Source organism: Varroa destructor, unplaced genomic scaffold (assembly GCF_002443255.2).
Source record: "Varroa destructor unplaced genomic scaffold, Vdes_3.0 BEIS01000977.1, whole genome shotgun sequence".
Lineage (NCBI taxonomy): Eukaryota > Metazoa > Arthropoda > Arachnida > Mesostigmata > Varroidae > Varroa > Varroa destructor.
The window spans coordinates 12,011-28,722 of record NW_019212430.1 but is presented as its reverse complement, the minus strand read 5'-3'; the positions used below and the strand labels follow the sequence as shown (position 1 = coordinate 28,722).

General features: G+C 40.7%; 1 protein-coding gene across 1 annotated transcript; it reads right to left on the bottom strand.

Annotated features, from left to right (window-relative positions):
* Positions 1 to 1,510: 1,510 nt before the first annotated feature.
* twin (CCR4-NOT transcription complex subunit 6-like twin) lies at positions 1,511 to 10,997 on the bottom strand. Its single transcript, XM_022816890.2, has 7 exons — positions 10,871 to 10,997; positions 9,724 to 9,978; positions 8,445 to 8,940; positions 8,074 to 8,240; positions 7,706 to 7,870; positions 6,909 to 7,585; positions 1,511 to 6,413 (listed from the first exon to the last, which is right to left on the bottom strand). Exons 2-7 carry the CDS (start codon positions 9,949 to 9,951, stop codon positions 6,233 to 6,235), a joined length of 1,914 nt encoding a protein of 637 aa, XP_022672625.1. The 5' UTR covers positions 9,952 to 9,978; positions 10,871 to 10,997; the 3' UTR covers positions 1,511 to 6,232.
* Positions 10,998 to 16,712: the final 5,715 nt, after the last annotated feature.

Genomic DNA, 16,712 nt, shown 5'->3' with positions numbered 1-16,712 from the left:
CCCCACACGGAACTTGTGTAACTGGTCCAAAGTTACTAGACGGTTGTTGATTGTCTTCGTGGTGGTGCGGTGATAGCGTATTGCTCTAAGGATACATAGTGGTCTAAGTCCTAACCTTGAGTAGACACAGTTCGTACCGGATGCCAGCCGCCTACGGTAGAGTAGGGCAAAGGACTCGAAAAGAAAAAAACCAGCTGTAATTTATCAATTACATGTTACTCGCCAGCACTGTGCCCGTCTTTCTCTTAAGAGTAACACTATGGTGTGAAAGCTGGACACTACCACGGCAAGAGTCTGTGGTTCAGCCCAAGCGGTGTGTTTTCTTGGGGGTGCCCTTGAATGGATTCTATAGAAAATAGAGAACTGCGTTTTTTTTTTCTTTTCTTTATATTGCGTAATTTAAAAATGACTTCTAAAATGTTCGCTCCAGATGTTCGGAGTAGTTTCGGACAAATGAAACGTTAAATCAAACAATGCGACTGTTGATAAATGAAAACGTGTTGTAATTTCTTAAGATAGGTAGTCAGATGAGACTGTGAAGTTTTGCTGAAAGTGCAAGCACAACTTAATTTGAAAATATAGCACTTACTATTAAAACGTTGGTTACCTCAACAACTATTCTGGTTCTTGTTTCGCTACGTGTATTTGCAGGTTTGGCTGGTGCAGAGCGCTGATCTTTACGTAAGTTGTATCGAGCCAGCAGACACGCAATACCAATTCTAATGGTGTAGTTTAATAGACGGATTCTGTCAACTGTATGACACAGGTAGTTTATAAGGAAACAAATGAACGGTAGGATTTCTTAGAAGAGATATTTATTCGATTTCCAGGCGAGAACAATCGCTATATTAAGCGCTTTAGCCAACTTTGGCTAAAGAACGCATAAACTTTTTAGACAAAACACTTTATACGTTCAGAGCAAACACGTACATCATCTCGGAAATTATCTTTGTTTTCATCTATAAAGATGTGCAGTGTATGGGTGTCGGGCCACTTTTCGATGCTGACTACGTCATACCGTTACAAACATATTTATACTAAGTGGGTGTGAAGATCTATAATGAAAGTGCGGCTTGCATTTGTAGGTACTGAAAAATAAATTTTGACAAAATGCCGCTTCCCATTGTCATCATCACCAGTAATCAGCAATTTATAGGATATACACTAAATAGGCGCAAGGCAAAGGTCTTAGAATTTTTATCATAAAAAATAAATTGGAAGAACAATGGACTCATAGTTACCTATCAATAGTGGAAAAATAATTGTATATGTTTTATACCCATCCCCGTATCTAAGGGACGTCGTTTGACGGTTGCATAGAAATGGAAGCGGAAGTAGCTTTCCATTGAAAAAAAAAAGTGCCCTTTTGCCTAAATCCAATTTCACGGTTATTCAAGTTTATGTGAAACATCGCCCGTATACAACAGTATAGTGTATGCTGTGGGTATGAACTGTGTGTAGATCAAGATATGATTGTAAACGGTTTACGTACAAAAATAACTCCACTGAATTTATTTATGTAATAGACAATGTTTGTGTTTTTTATTTATTTTACTATGTTTTTAATAAACAATACATATGCTTTTTTGTTTTTTGTCTTTCTCTTTTTGCCCATCCACCATTTCTCTCCTCCTTTATAATTCCCCTGCCTCTTGCGTTAATTGTCACCGTCTTTATTAAAATTTTTTCGCCAAGCTCGAGTTATATCTTTTAATAGCTTTTCTAGATTTCTTATTATTGAAATTAGCTCGTTTTCGAGCGTTGTTGTTTTGTGTCGAGAACGCGGGCAAAAATTGATGTCCTTATTTTGTCGGATCTTAGTTAACAATAAGAACTGTTCTCGTTTCCCAACGTCAGGTGGATCAGACTTTTTTCATTATATATCATTTTGGTTTCTTATGTCTGACCCGATCAATGCCACCCAGAGACCATTACAGGAAGTGCAGTTAGTGGTAACCTGAGCTCAATTATTGTTATTAACTTAGCGCTACAGATTTCAAGTACAACCCGTAAAGGAGCAGAGACAGTTAGCTAGTTACAGTTCCCCACTCTTGCCTTTTGAACTACTTTTCTTTGTATACGAATGGATGGTACACACATGCTAATAAATTTCGATGCAAAATAAGATGTGGCCAGGATTACGTCACTCCTTCTTTGATACTATTTCTATATTATTGACCTCTTGAATATATATATATATATATATATGTATATATATATTCAAGAGGTCAATTTTCTGTCTCGTTCACACAAATAAGGGACATTAGGCGAGCATCTATATGTTAGTTTTAGCGTATAAGAAAGCCACTTTTGTTCTGTCGCGTCTTATTTACTGCCACTACTCGTTTTTGATTATGATCACGTATAGTCATCTGTTTAAATATGAGAGAAGCAATTGGGAAACGTAATTGTTACACACAAGGGCTTATTTCAATGATAACATAAAAGCATTGTATACAGGTAAATACTAACGTAAGTGAACAGAGATTAAAATAGAAAAGTACCAAAGCTTACAGACAGCTAAAAAAAAAAAAGAGGGTATTCTACAAGTTTTTCGCGCATATCTAAAGTGGATAATTATTACTCAATAATCCAATCAAACCTATTGGTTAACTGGACTCGAATTTTAGAAAAATAAAGTTTCAGAAAAAAGGCTGATTTTCGGCAGGCCGACAATATTAGTAGATTATCTACACAGTTATATCACACTATTTGGCTGATAAATCTTTTACGTGTGGCAACAAAGACTGCATGGACGTTAATTTAAATCAGGCTTTGAAGTGTAGCAAGATGAGAGCAAATGGAATTTGTTCAGTGAGGTTTTTCATTGATATTTAAAATAATCCTATGGAGGGAGAGCTCACGCGGTATGGTGATAGAGATCCTATTTGACACAAATAGTACGGTACAGAATATGTTCTAGACGACAAAAACTAACAATGTTTCGTATGTATATAAGCAAATAAGTCACGTACATTCTTGCCTAGGAAAAAACCTAAGATTCTCATACTATGACCCATCTTTTTAACTGCGCTCATTAGCTATTTAATAATAAATGGTAAGAAAGGTACACTGTTATGGTATAACCGAAGACAAAAGTGTCATACAACTCGAGATCATCTCGCGGTACTGCGGGACTTCTACGCTATATGGAAGCGAAATTCAGGCCAAAATGAATTGTTTCAATACGCCAATTATACTACCGTGTGTATATTTCGTATTATAGAAATAATTTTGTTATAATATGCCGCTAAACATCTCTCGAATTGTAATTTTGACGCGTACTTCACTTTACCTTATGCTTATAATAACACATACATGTATTATTATCTATATGTACGACATTTTTGCTATCGGTATTTTAAGCCACCACGTACGTTCTCCTGCGATGCTTTCATCAGGAAATAAAGCGCAATCTCGGTCTTTTTTCAATACCAGTTCGATACCAAATCGAGCTCACCGAAAGAAGGTACAATATCGATTTTTGTGAGCGTCGGCGCCTCACATACAGATCAAGACGCGGTCATTGTTTCATTTTTTATAGATACAAAATTACATTACTATACGAGATGTACCGCTTAGTATAACATCGCTGGGGTGAACACGGCGAACGATTAAGCGACGTTAGGGTACGACTGCATATGTAATAATATACAACAACATATACCCTCCCCCACCCCGCCTCACAGACAGACAGACAGACAGACAGACAGACACGCGCGCGCTTTCTAACGTCAACTTTCCTTTTTTTCCGAAACAAAGGAAGAGAGTACATGCTTCGGTGATAGTTGATAAATAATGGGGCACAACAACGTTGAAAATGCTACATAGACATACACACTCCTCTATTCCAACTCCTTTCTCGCTAGTTTCTCTCTGCTCTGCTCTCTCAACAGGCGCAACTGCGGACGCTAGTCTCGCCCAACACCTACCTCCATGTCACTCGCTTTACGTACTCGAAAAGTCGTCTCGACGGGATTATAAAAACAAAGAAAACGAAAAGCATTCGAGAATAGAGCTAACATAATATTGGTATTACGGCATAGGGAATTGCGATGTGTCAATAGTCAATAACGTACGCCGTGTTTTTCTGGCGAAGCGCGCTTCATAATCGCAGTGAGTGACTACTCAACAAGTAGTTCGTCTTTGTAGCAACTCGATTAAATAGAGATCCTTGATTCAAGGCCACTGTTACATTATTCAAAGCCTTTATGGCCTTTAAAGCCTATTTCTGCTGCCGTTAGCCTTTTGTTGTCGGACGAACGTGGCTAGTCCTGAACATTCCTTCAATGCTCGTCTGCCATGCTAAAAGATGGTGGCTAAAATTGGATATAGTCGCGGTCACGACCATGGGATGGGGGATAAAATGAAGGGCAGTCTCTTTTATAGCTCCACATAGGCTGTGTTTTCCTTAATGTCCAAAACTTCCCGGTACATGTCTTTGACAGCACGAATATTTTTCCTTATGATGTACAAATCGTCATTTTAGCCTTATTTTACATTTTTCACACTCCGCTATCACTATGAGACCTGTTACACCGTCACGTAAAAGTATTTTTTAAAATTCACGCACTTTTGTTGATTTTTTTAGTATCTCTAATGTAATGGTGAATCTCAGGATCGTTTTCGGCGTTCGTTCTAGATTTTCCTATCGATTCGATCACTCGACTCATCACTAAAACGCACACTAGTAATAATCACAATAATACAACAATATATTGTACTACTACCTAAGTCATTAGTGTCAGTCACATTTTAGCTGGTCGTTTTGATGAGTCCAAGTGCATCGTTCCAGGAAGGTACAAGAACAAATTTCGAGGAATACGTAGTAAAGGAAATTGAAAAAAAAAAAACAAAAACAAAAAACTTACAATAACTGACAAACGTACCAAGTCATTTCCAACCAAAAGAGTAGCATCATTCTGATGGCTGCCGCAGAATCGCGTACATGGAAATGCGCATTAACGCATATAAACACAAAGAGATAATAATATACAACAATCAATTTTGAATTAAATTAAATTAAATCGCGCTTCAGTTAGTATGGGGAGCAACCGACAAATTTGTGTTCGTCATATTTCACTTAATTCGCTTCAGCTTATTCTGATGTTGTTGTTGTTGTTGTTGTTGTTGTTGGCGGCTCTTCTTGATCCTCATGACTTCTTCTTACTTAGAAAGGGGACTTTTTTGTGCATTAGATTAAGTGTTATGTTATGTTTACCCCTAATAGCCTCTGTAATAGCAGTCGTAGTAATTGATGATAGGTTGTATAAGTGTTAATTAGTTATTTGTTAGGTGATAATTCCCACAATTCGTCGGTCGCTAACACAGATGATATAAAGAACGCGAGTAGCCCATTATCTTTTCCTTCTTGCTTTCATCTGCTCTCCTCGCCGCAATCGTTTGCGTATTTCTATTTGTGTGCTTCATAGAAGCTTCACACACAGCCGCCGCTGCCGCCGCCGCCGCCGCTGCCGCTGCCGCCGCCGCCGCCGCCGCCGCCGCCGCCGCTCGGCTCTAACTGGTCTGCATCGCCATCATGACACTTACTGGATGTTCGCACTATGCCAATATCCCGCCACTCATCAAAAAGTTCTTACACGTGTTAACTTCTGATCTTCGCATTTTTTCGTCATCTTCAATCCATAAGCTCGTCTCGCCAAATTTAACAGGTCAAAGGTTCTGTTACAAATCAATTCTCTTTTGAGTAGAGCGCCACTTGCACCACACCTACAGAACATACCATTCCATGATTTGATGATGCTCGCCACTCAGTAGTAACACCATCAGAATTATTAGCAACGGGTAAAGTAATAGAATTCCCGTACTCATGCTAAACATTTGCGCAAACACATTTTCTTCCCTGATGGTCATTTCATGCCTCACACGGTCTGCAGTACGATGGATGGATCAATGGATGAATAAATGGAGGGTCGCGGTAACTTCACGACGATCGGCTTGTGTCGGCTATAAAGCGTGACGTGATATGCTGTGTAAAAGCGAATCCGTATCAACAGGGTAGATGCACGCAGACTGTTTTCCACCAAGCAATACATTGGCTACTGTAACGCGCTGCCCATGAGTGGCAGACACCGTCGATCGCAGTTCCTTTAATGGCTGTCACATGTTCACGTTAGATGATCTCGGATCGAATGCTTCATCACGTAGTTGTCCGTTACATTCCCTTGTTATTGTTTGTTGTTTTCGGATAATTTCTAAAAGGATGTATAGTCTACTTGAAGAGCTGCAGTTGCGCTACGAGCGGGATGTGGTCAGATGGGATCTCCTGATGCGGGCACCCAATCACCTTGTTTTCAGCGAGCCATTCGGGGTCGAGTGGGCCGAGGATACCTGCAACGGTAATCTGCTTCTTCGTGAAGAAAATGTAGTCAATCATTCCCTGAAAATCGTACCTGGAAACACAATACGTTCCTCTGTTAATTTCAGCAACAATTAGAATTACGGCAAAGGGCGAAATAGTGTCGTTGTAGGTCTGCATTGCATCGGTATTAATCAAATGAAAGTGGAGTGCTCGCTTTTGCATAAAATAATAGTGATCATGACCTATATTCAATATAATTTAGCGTTGGTGACAATTCAGTCATTCGTCCTCCCTGTATCGCTGACCAGGCGGCGACGCGCTATGGCGGTTTTTTACTTCCTTAAATAAAGTGATAAAATCGATCGTCAAATACGACTGTCGATTTTATCACTCAAATGCCCAGTAGTCGCAACTGTTGCCAACTACACAAAATCAAGGCCAGCAATGTCCTTCTACTACCAAGTACTAGACACTTTTTGTTTTCAATAAAAGCTAGTACCGAGAACCGGTACAACAGAACAATAGAACCGGTTGTTTGCAAAATCACTCTAATTAAACTGTTTTCGCTCTTTCGTAGTATACTCACGTGTAATTCGTGTAGGGCATGTCATTCTCAGTGTAGCCTTGTTCGAGCTGGAACGGATGCGTATAGGAATTCGCCCCAAGCTGACTGTTACTGTCTACGGTCATTTTTTTCAAACAGGACCGGTATGAGTTCAGTTCCTTAAAGTCCGGGTGGTCACAAGCAATGCGACCGTTTCGCAGGTACTCAATGACACCAGAATCTGGCAGTGAATTGAGATCCCCCGTAAGGATAATCGGTATATCAGTGGTCTTAGCAAGTGCCTTGCTCTTCTCGTGAATCGTCTGCAACTCGTTCATCAGCATCATCGTCTGAATGAGCTTGACGTCACAGTACTCCGGATCCCAATGGATGTGAGCAGTACACACAAGCACAGGCACATCGGGATGTTCCTTGAGCTGCAGCAGAACAGCCAACGAAATGTTGTCCTTCGTCATAACACGATTGAGCATATCGTCTGAGCCTTCTGCGTTGGCCATTGCTAACTGGTTGAACTCGATCAGGTGTTTATCGAGTACACTGAACTTGGATGTCTTATAAAATATGGCACAACCATCGACGTGCTTGCGATCCGTCTCCGGCATCGACTTAGCGCGCGACTTCGGTGAGAAAATGCCCTCCCATCCTTCATGCTTCAGCTCCGGCTCAAAATAGTTGTAGAATTGTTCGGTCTCAACCTCCTGTATAAGTAAGTACGGTATAGTGCAGTGCGAGAGAACAAATGGTACAAGCACACGTTAATCATATCCTAGTATAACATTATGAAAATATCGTAATATATATATACGCTGTTTAATGACCTGTAACGTGATGATATCAGCCGAATTGCTTCGAATCTCCTCCATGATGCCCTTTCGGCGATATTCCCAGGTGAGGGCCCACGATGGACAGTAACCATACATCGTCCGCGTAGCGTACTTATCACACAGCACGTTGTAACACATGACGGTCAGTTGGGTGAATACCTACAGGCCATTCCACATGCATACATTATATATAGAACAACAATGCAACAGTTTATAAACAAAAGTTTTTGTATAGACCGTTTTAAGGTTATCTTTATCCTTTGTAAGAAATGCGGCTCGTAGTTTCGTTGAAAACTTAATTTCATCACAGGTCTCCGTGTGTGCGGCCCAATCAGCTGATTCGCTTGATGCGTATACCTTACCGACTTTCCCTGCGGCGGGTCAACGGTCTTTCTAAGCCAATGTCGTGTTGGAGCGCCACTTTGCGACGCAGGAAGACTATCAAGGAGGTACGTCAGTAGCTTCTGCGTTCCGTTCGGCTCCGAATACAGCGAAAGAATGTCCGGTGACAGCGGATTTCCCTTTAGCCCTATACATAGAAAAACAAAAAAGGAGCAAAATTAAGCTCGACGGTTCAGGACCGCTTTTTACTGTTTGGCTGGTTTGCAGTTGTATGACGCACACAAAAGCATATTTTTGTATGTTTACATCAGAAATGCCTGACTACCCCACTGCGAAAATGAATAACCCCGCAGTTTTTCTGTTATGCTAAAGGCTCCCGATAAATACCAACCCAGTGTAATAAGCTGGAATAGTCGGCCTAGTTCATAGGGCAAGCTGTGCAGTAGATTGTTATTAAGTAGCAATTCGCGCAATTGCACGAGGTCACCTAGCTCATTGGGCAACGAACGAAGCTTGTTCGTGGAGACATCGAGAACGGCGAGGTGGACCAGACGACAAATGTCTACAGGCAGTCTCTGAAGTCCATTATCGTTGAGATAAAGTGCTGTAAGATGGGTGAATTGCCAGAGGGATGGTGAGATATTTCGAACAAAGCCCTTAATTTCCAGTTCGGTCCATTTGCTTTTTTTGCCTGATTGTAAATCGTCCGCCTGCATAAACGTGTGGTTTCGTCGCGGAAGCGAGACGCCTCCCGAGTCGAATTTGTTACCACCCGCCTGATTGTCCAGCTTGTTGTTACCAGGCCCATCCTTATCTCGCGCCAGATTCCGTCCGCCCATGCCCGACACCCCATAGAGGCGAGACATACGTTGATCGTCATGCACCACCTGCAAAAGTGCACGGATAGGAACCGTAAGGCATTAGACAGCAACTAAAGTTCGTTTCTCGTCACACTCGTATTCAATAGGCGATCTTGGACAGCCAGATCACTGCGGCCAGATTATTGTAGATGACGTTACGATCCACTGGTTTTATCTTAGCAGACGAAACTGAAGCGTTTTGGAATTTACTTACTAACTGCTCAAGAGCAAGCTTATCAGCCACTCTCGTGGATGTTCTGTTTATTTGCTTTATTTATCTGTAAGATAGTGAATATCCGCGGTAACTGTTAAAGGTGTGTCATTAATTCACACCTGTGTTTTATTGAACATCCTATTAAAACCGAATGCAAGTGTAGTCACCGAACTTCTCAATATTGTTCTTATTAGTAGAATATGTAACAAAACTTGGCTGGCTGGCAGCTCTCCCGTCCAGCTTTTACCCTATAATCATGTAAGCAAGCATAAACAGAACATCTGGTGGCAATTTTCATCGTTTATCTAATCAAATGGCTGGAAATGTCATTTCAGATCGAACTTCGCGCATGATGACCTATATTGGAAATCATGAAGTTCAGCCACGCGCACAGTTAACATTAGCCTTGTACTCGGAAAGATAGCTTGGATTCTGAATGTTTCATATTTGCGTGTAAATACTTGTGACGTTGCTGCTGCTGCTGTTGTTGTTGTTGTTGTTTGTTGTTTGTTGTTTGTTGTTGTTGTTGTTGTTGTTGTTGTATGAAATTAATGAGGAAAAACAGCAGCATCAGAATGGCTGCAGGCACAACGTACGGGTGCGGCCGGCGTTGAGGGAGGCGTTCCACGCGGTCGAGTAGAACTTTTTTTGCCCTTTTTTCGGCCTCCTCTAACGCTGACAGCATTGCGCTTAGGGAAGCTACGAACTGTCGACCCCATGTTTGTGAAAGGTTTCTGCTGCTGGTGATGATTCGGCGCCACATCGGCTTGCACCGGAGAACAAGCCACCACAGTCATTACACGTCGCTTACCACGATCCCTCATAGAATTCGTGAGACGTGCTTTTATTCCCTTGACGACCACGTGAAGTACAACAAGTTATTATTAACACTTTGATGAAATATACCTTGTTTTTGTGTAATCAAACGATTGCTATACGGTGACGGTATAGATAAAAGTGATTAGTTTCAGGTAGCGTTCCTCGTCGTGCACGCAGTTCACATCTGACGTAGGCCAGCCGTTCAGGTGTCAAACGTGTATTAGATATAAATGCAAGACTAGTCTATACCGAGTGGCTACCAAGCCAGTTCGTCTCTGACGAAGACCAGCAATGTATGGGAAGAATTGACGATTTTAGGGTTTGTATGGCAGACTCCGAACAGTGCGAACAGACAGGAAATGTAATGGGCTGGAAGCTAGCAAGATACACACAGGAGCATCTGCATAGTTATGTAATTATTATTAATATTACTATTATTATTATTCTGGAGGTGGAAGTGGCGATGACAATAATACTGGTTGAATGATGAAGATGATAGATATAATGAAATCTTAGCCCTGACGTGAGGACGATCGTCACTTTGTGGAAAAGTTCTTCGAGGCAGTCATAGCGGTTACGAGTACACAAAACAGATACATGTAGATGGTATAAGAAGAGGGCTCCAAAGGGTCAAAAGTTGTGATTCTTCTTATAGCTGGTACTTTGGAACTAGCGCGACCCCACTTCGTTTTGGTACGCTAGTGACGGTTTCGTTCTAAATTAGACATATTCTGCTCGCCCAATACAGAGGGGCCAATGGCAAGAACAACAACAAGTCTGTCTGCAAGTGATCTACCTGACGGCCAGAATATTAGTCTGGAATATGAGAAAACGTCAATATTGCATAACGATACATAGGCTCAGACGGATCACATTAGGTTCTGAATAAAGGCATAGAGAAAAACAGCAGAAAAAGCTACTTACGTCGAGCTGCTGCTTTCGATTAGTAAATTCAAAAATTTTGACACCAAACTGGACATGATCAAACTCTGTGACGACTGGCCCTTGCTTCGGTAGGTCTGGCAAGACACCTCTGATGGCTACAGGTCGTACAGCGTAGATCGAATTGAATGAATGAGTCAAGAGAACGAGCCGATGGTTTGTGGTAATGGTTTTCAGCTTTTGGCAGTGTTCGAATAACCATTCATTTTATGGGCATTTATTCCTTACAGGCGATATTTTTGTACCAAATAAACCTATAACTAAACTGGATTATGCAAAACCGTTCATGTTTTGCGTAATCTAGCTTAACGTGTAGAATAGATGCAAGCTTCTACTATATAATAGTTCTGAATCTAGACTGCCAGCTACTTAATTTTCTTGGTTGGTCACGTTAATATATATGGTTGGCTAGTTGGTAGACGATTATCAGTCACTCGACCAAGATTATACTGTCACCAAGGATGCGGGATGCTACTCCTCATCCTCAACCTAATCTATGATGTTTTTTTACATTAAATTTTTACACTAAATAACCTCGTTGAAGCAGGGATATCTATGACCTAGTAAAATATCGCATTTATTTGGTTAACTCAACGAGATACTACTTTAAAAATTCTAAATAGTTAGCATAGACAAAGTAGTTCGACAATGACTTGTGCACCATACAACTGCATTGTGTCTTTTTTACATTTAATGTGTATATTTTTATGTTTTATTATGTGCTCGAGGAGACTATGCTGTACCATTGGAACCAATAGCTTCTCATCAAGTCTCGCAATCAATGAGATGTGCCTTCAGTTCATTGGAGTATCATTACTATATGAATATTAAATAGCCCCATGCTTAAGTGCTTGCATTGAGCTATTGCCACCATCGAAATTATGTGACGGTATAATTATTGTTGTTATTATAGTTATTATTAAGACGTGCATTTGTTTCGCATGAAAAAAATCGATACATTCGATCGATATATACCCGATGGCGTAAGTCTGTTTTGTTTGGACCCTCATCATAGGATCTCTATTAATCATAGGATTTCTATTAATAGATAGTGAACACGCTTCTGATACGGCTTAGGCTGAGCTAATTATATACGACGGATTAGCAACTATTGCAGCGTCTGGCCACGCCTAAAATTTTACGTTTGCGTATTGTCTTTATGCGTTTCACACGACAGGATTAGTAAAGGAAATGCGCGGCGTACGAGTCAACAATACTCTATGTAATATCTGTGATGTGAAGATCTGTGCTTGTATACGTATTCGAGGAATACGACAAGTAAACCATACATAGCATTTCGACATAGGTCTGTTTTCTACTGCTGTGCCCTGATATAGAAAAGTTTTTATGGAAAGGAACAAAAGTCATGTATTTAGTCACATCGTTTAATCAAAAATCATTATTTAACTTCATACAATAATTAACTTAGTGAAAAGTTAATAATATATATATATATATATATATATATAAAAGTTAAAAAAGTTTTCCTTCTGGACAATTGAGATGTAAGGATTACGATCCAGCAAGTTTCTATTCCAGCAAGGATCTATTCAACTCAGAGGTGCTATGTTGGATTAGATTGGTTCAATTCATTCAGTTGGGATTTCATTAGATGATAGGATAATAATCACGATAAAAATAATGTCTACCTACCAATAAGGTGTAAATGATAAACATAGAACTATTACGGTGCGTTCCAATGATTTTTTTCTAACATACAAACGAGATTTTTCGTTTTTGGAACATGTTACAAATGGTTACAAGCGCCACTTAAAAACTACGAGGCACACACTTTAAGCACGTGCAGCACTAGTGCTTCACGTTCTATCGTCACATAATAGTCGCGATTTGTAGTGATCGCACTCGGGGCGAGGAAGTACTAGATTGTAGCGAACGAGGCGGTACATGCTTGTTTGATACGAAACTTTCGAACAGCTTACGCATGACGTTACGCAGACTGTAACAGATAAAAGTTTCCAAAATAGGCGATAAATTCGACGTTTGTTGCGAGAATCTGTCTCTTCTCCAATTTGTTTAATGACATTATAATTGCAGTCTTGGGGCAGTATTTTGGAGTAAATTCGAGCGACGAAGACAACGAGATGAAAGAGTAGAGGCTCGTGGAATAGTCTGCTCTATGTCTGTAGAAGATCCTAAAGAATCCTAGCAACGCCGTGGTGCAGATAACCATGCGTTATACCAGGAACTCTAGGAGAACAGCGTCATTATAAAAGCTGCGTCGATTATCAGAGATATTCTGGACACTTTCGATGCTTGAACGATGTCAGGCAATGGTCGGTGTTTGGGACGCAGGAAAAGGCAATTTGCGGAAATTGCTCCCTGGGGTAATTGGCAATACGCACACAGGGTTCTGAATTGTTTCGTTGCCCATTTGTCGTAAGACGTCGACTGCCGTATGCAGCCTCTGTCAGAGGCTGTTGGTCATAATGAATGGTGCTTTCCATTGTGCAAAGCACAAGTTCTCAACTGACGTGAACGCTCAAAAGCAGCACAGATTTCTTGCCTTATTGAATGTCATGTAGTTCTGGTAAGATATGACTATCTCGACAACGTGCTTTTTTTAATTGTATGTTTTGTTTGGGATTTTTTTTTTACTATAAAAACTCTATTTCGGCTAACCTAGAACGTTTTCTCTCATACAAAAATGTTCAAAGCAAAATCACCAATCCGTATATCATGGGGAGGAAGGAAGGAAGGAAGGAAGGAAGGAAGGAAGGGAAAAGCAGTTGTAACCGATGTAAGCTTGCTCTAATATACATGCGTGCTCAACGAAGCTTCTTGTGCTTCCAAGCTAACCCAAATACCGTTTAATACTGTACTGTATTGGAAGCTGTAGAGTTGAGCCATAACTGATGATTATTTGGTAGCTACCAAGCTAGCAATTAGCATTAAATATGTCTATTTCGTTTCCAATGTATTTATAGTTTTGCGCTGGCCTCTCGATTTATTCCAGTCATGGTTCACCTTATAAACTCTGGTAATCTATGCAATAATATATGTATACTAAGGTAAAAGTTATGCCCTTGCAAATGGCGAATTTGCCCTTCGGTGGTTTTGTTCATGTTAAACGAATTAAAGTCTTTGCTGGTTTTATTGGGGGAAAGCGTTGTCCGGTAAAAGTAACCTCCCACACGCTTTCGGATCTAATCAGGCTTGGCGTTCTAGTAGCATTAGAAGTTGTAAGACTAGAATAATTCAACTAGATCGGCGGTTTGAGAGCTGGGTTCGCGGATAGCTGGTAAGAGTAGAGATTTGCATAGGTTCCTGCATAGATCTGCAGGAACTGACAACATCACATGCGTCCCAATCGCCTTTGTTGTGGCCAGCCAGTAATTATTACATATATCATTCCAAATTTAATATTACTTATTAAACTTGTACGTGGCAGGAACCAAGTGCTCACGAAATATTTCTCGTCGTTATTGTTGACACTTTTATATTGAAAATTGCAGACGGGGAAGAGCGGCATTTGGGACGCGGTTACCTTAAACGCGGTTCCACCCAAATGAAGGCGATAGCAATTAAACATTTAGACAAAGACCAGATATTCTTGGGGCTTTTCTCTAATTTCGAATGCGTGATTTAGCCTCTGAAGAGGGGACTTCCATGTTTTTAGCAAAGCTGACAGACGATTTGTTTACAGTACGTGCACTTGGACATTGTTCGAGCAACGCGTCGACTGAAATTGATAATACATAGAATGTGGAGAGTAAAGGACAAAGTCACATGGTCATTTGCAGCCAACAGCAACAGATTAGAGCTAGCAGATAATACTGATTTAAGACGTCGATCTGAGGTGAAAGACCAAGCTTACAGAAATTAAGTTGACAAAAAATGACGGAACGTTTTACGGCGTCAATAAGAATCGAATTTTAAACACTGACTTCCTTTCAGGGTTGGAAGCGTACTTTTCGGAGAATCCATACTGCACTAATAACATATAGCCGTTTTAGCAGTAACTAGCCAGACGAACAAATAATCGTAAAAAAGACAATAGTAGAAGTTACGAAAGTAATAGATAGTAATCGTATAATGACTTACGAAGCTGCGGTTCCTCGCAGTGATGGGACTGCGGCCATGATAGTACTGGCTATGGTGATAACCCCCTGCAGACGACATCGTGGCGTCTCGATTTCGACGCTGTCTGCTAAAAAGGCCGCTCCAGAAGCTGACCCTCCTGAATTTGGCCCACGGTAAGTGTTGTAGTCCACGGCGGAGGATCCGTCCTCATAGGAGATTCTCTCAAGCTCAGTTGCACCTCCGCAGCTTTTCTTCTGTACAGTCGCACCTGCGTGCTGCTGCCACGCTCCTCCGCTGCACTTTTCAGACGCAGGTCGCTTAATTGCTCGTCTGATTAGACCTGCCTTCCTTGTCGTATCCTTGCGAGATATCCCCCTAGGCGATAGCCTATCTCCTATGCATGAAGTAGTAAATTTTGTAAGATCACTCTTTTCATCGTTCGCATTTGTATAAGCGTCAACTTGAGCAACTTAATCTTGGCGGAAGTAGGCTCGCGTTACTGTGATTATTCGCTCTTCACCAAGAAGCGTCGATAGTTAGTCAGCTTGCTTGTTATATGATAATACCTTCATAAGACATTTTATAAACCCGTGGTACTTTAACAGTTAAAAAATTTAGTCGAATTTTTCTATTCATGGTATTGAAGGTCGATAACTCCGTTCGGTTTGATTTCATTTTAGCTTGTGGAAACATATAATAGTTCGGCTTCTAATCTGTGAATGATTTATCCAACCTAACCCATAGACACCTAGGCTAAAGTGTCTTGAAAGTACTTGGAAAAAGACAGTTGAGCGTAACCAACAACGGCATGAAAACGAAGATCATCATGGTTTTTCTGCGTCTGTGAATATAGGTAATTAGTTCGGAATTGTCAGCCAGCGGATTTAAAAAGCCGTCATGCCCATACAACCAGAAACAAGAACAAGGACACGAGGCTGTACGCACAAGGAACTTCAAATCATTTTCATATTAATGACCGGTTCCGACCCCTAACACTCTTCGATAGCGCCACATGCGAATTTGGAAATGTTTACAACTTGAGAAGTTCAATGAAGAAGAGTGCATTCCTTGGTCAAGTCCAAATCCAAATACAAGCTATCTATCTATTTTCACGAAGCATACCGAATTACATAGAGGTTATACTCAAACACATACACACACAAAATGGAAGTTAACTAAAGCCATCGCTTGACACTGACGATTACTACAGAAGCACACGAACGATTGGTATATATTATACGATACTCACACGCATAAATAGGCTTCCATATTTTGCACTTACAGGTGTTGACCCACCAAACATCCACCCTGTCGTGGTAATAGTTAGGTCGCCGAAATTTATTACTCCAAACACTGTTTGACGCGTTCCTTATCTGCCTCACTATTGCACTGACTCGACCACTAACAGAGCCACATAAACTCATCACAACAACAACAACAACAACAATAACAACAACAACAGAATAGAATGTCCTCCTGGTGTTGTGTTTTAGTTTTTCTGCGTGCTTTCGAGGTCTTTTCATGCGTGTTTTTCTCTACAGTCACTCAGTAATTGCACAGTATCCCGGCCATCATGAGAATTTGTTAACACGTAGATTTAACAGAATATACAACGGCGCTTACAAAAACTAGAAGAGAACTGAACGGACACCTACCGGTGAACGGAGCCTTGGAGCTAAGCTTTAAACAATAACCGCAGCATCAATGAAACACTATATGCACAGATATAGAAGATTGATAAACGCTTGTGCACGAGTAAACACTGGCTTACGCAGACACAACT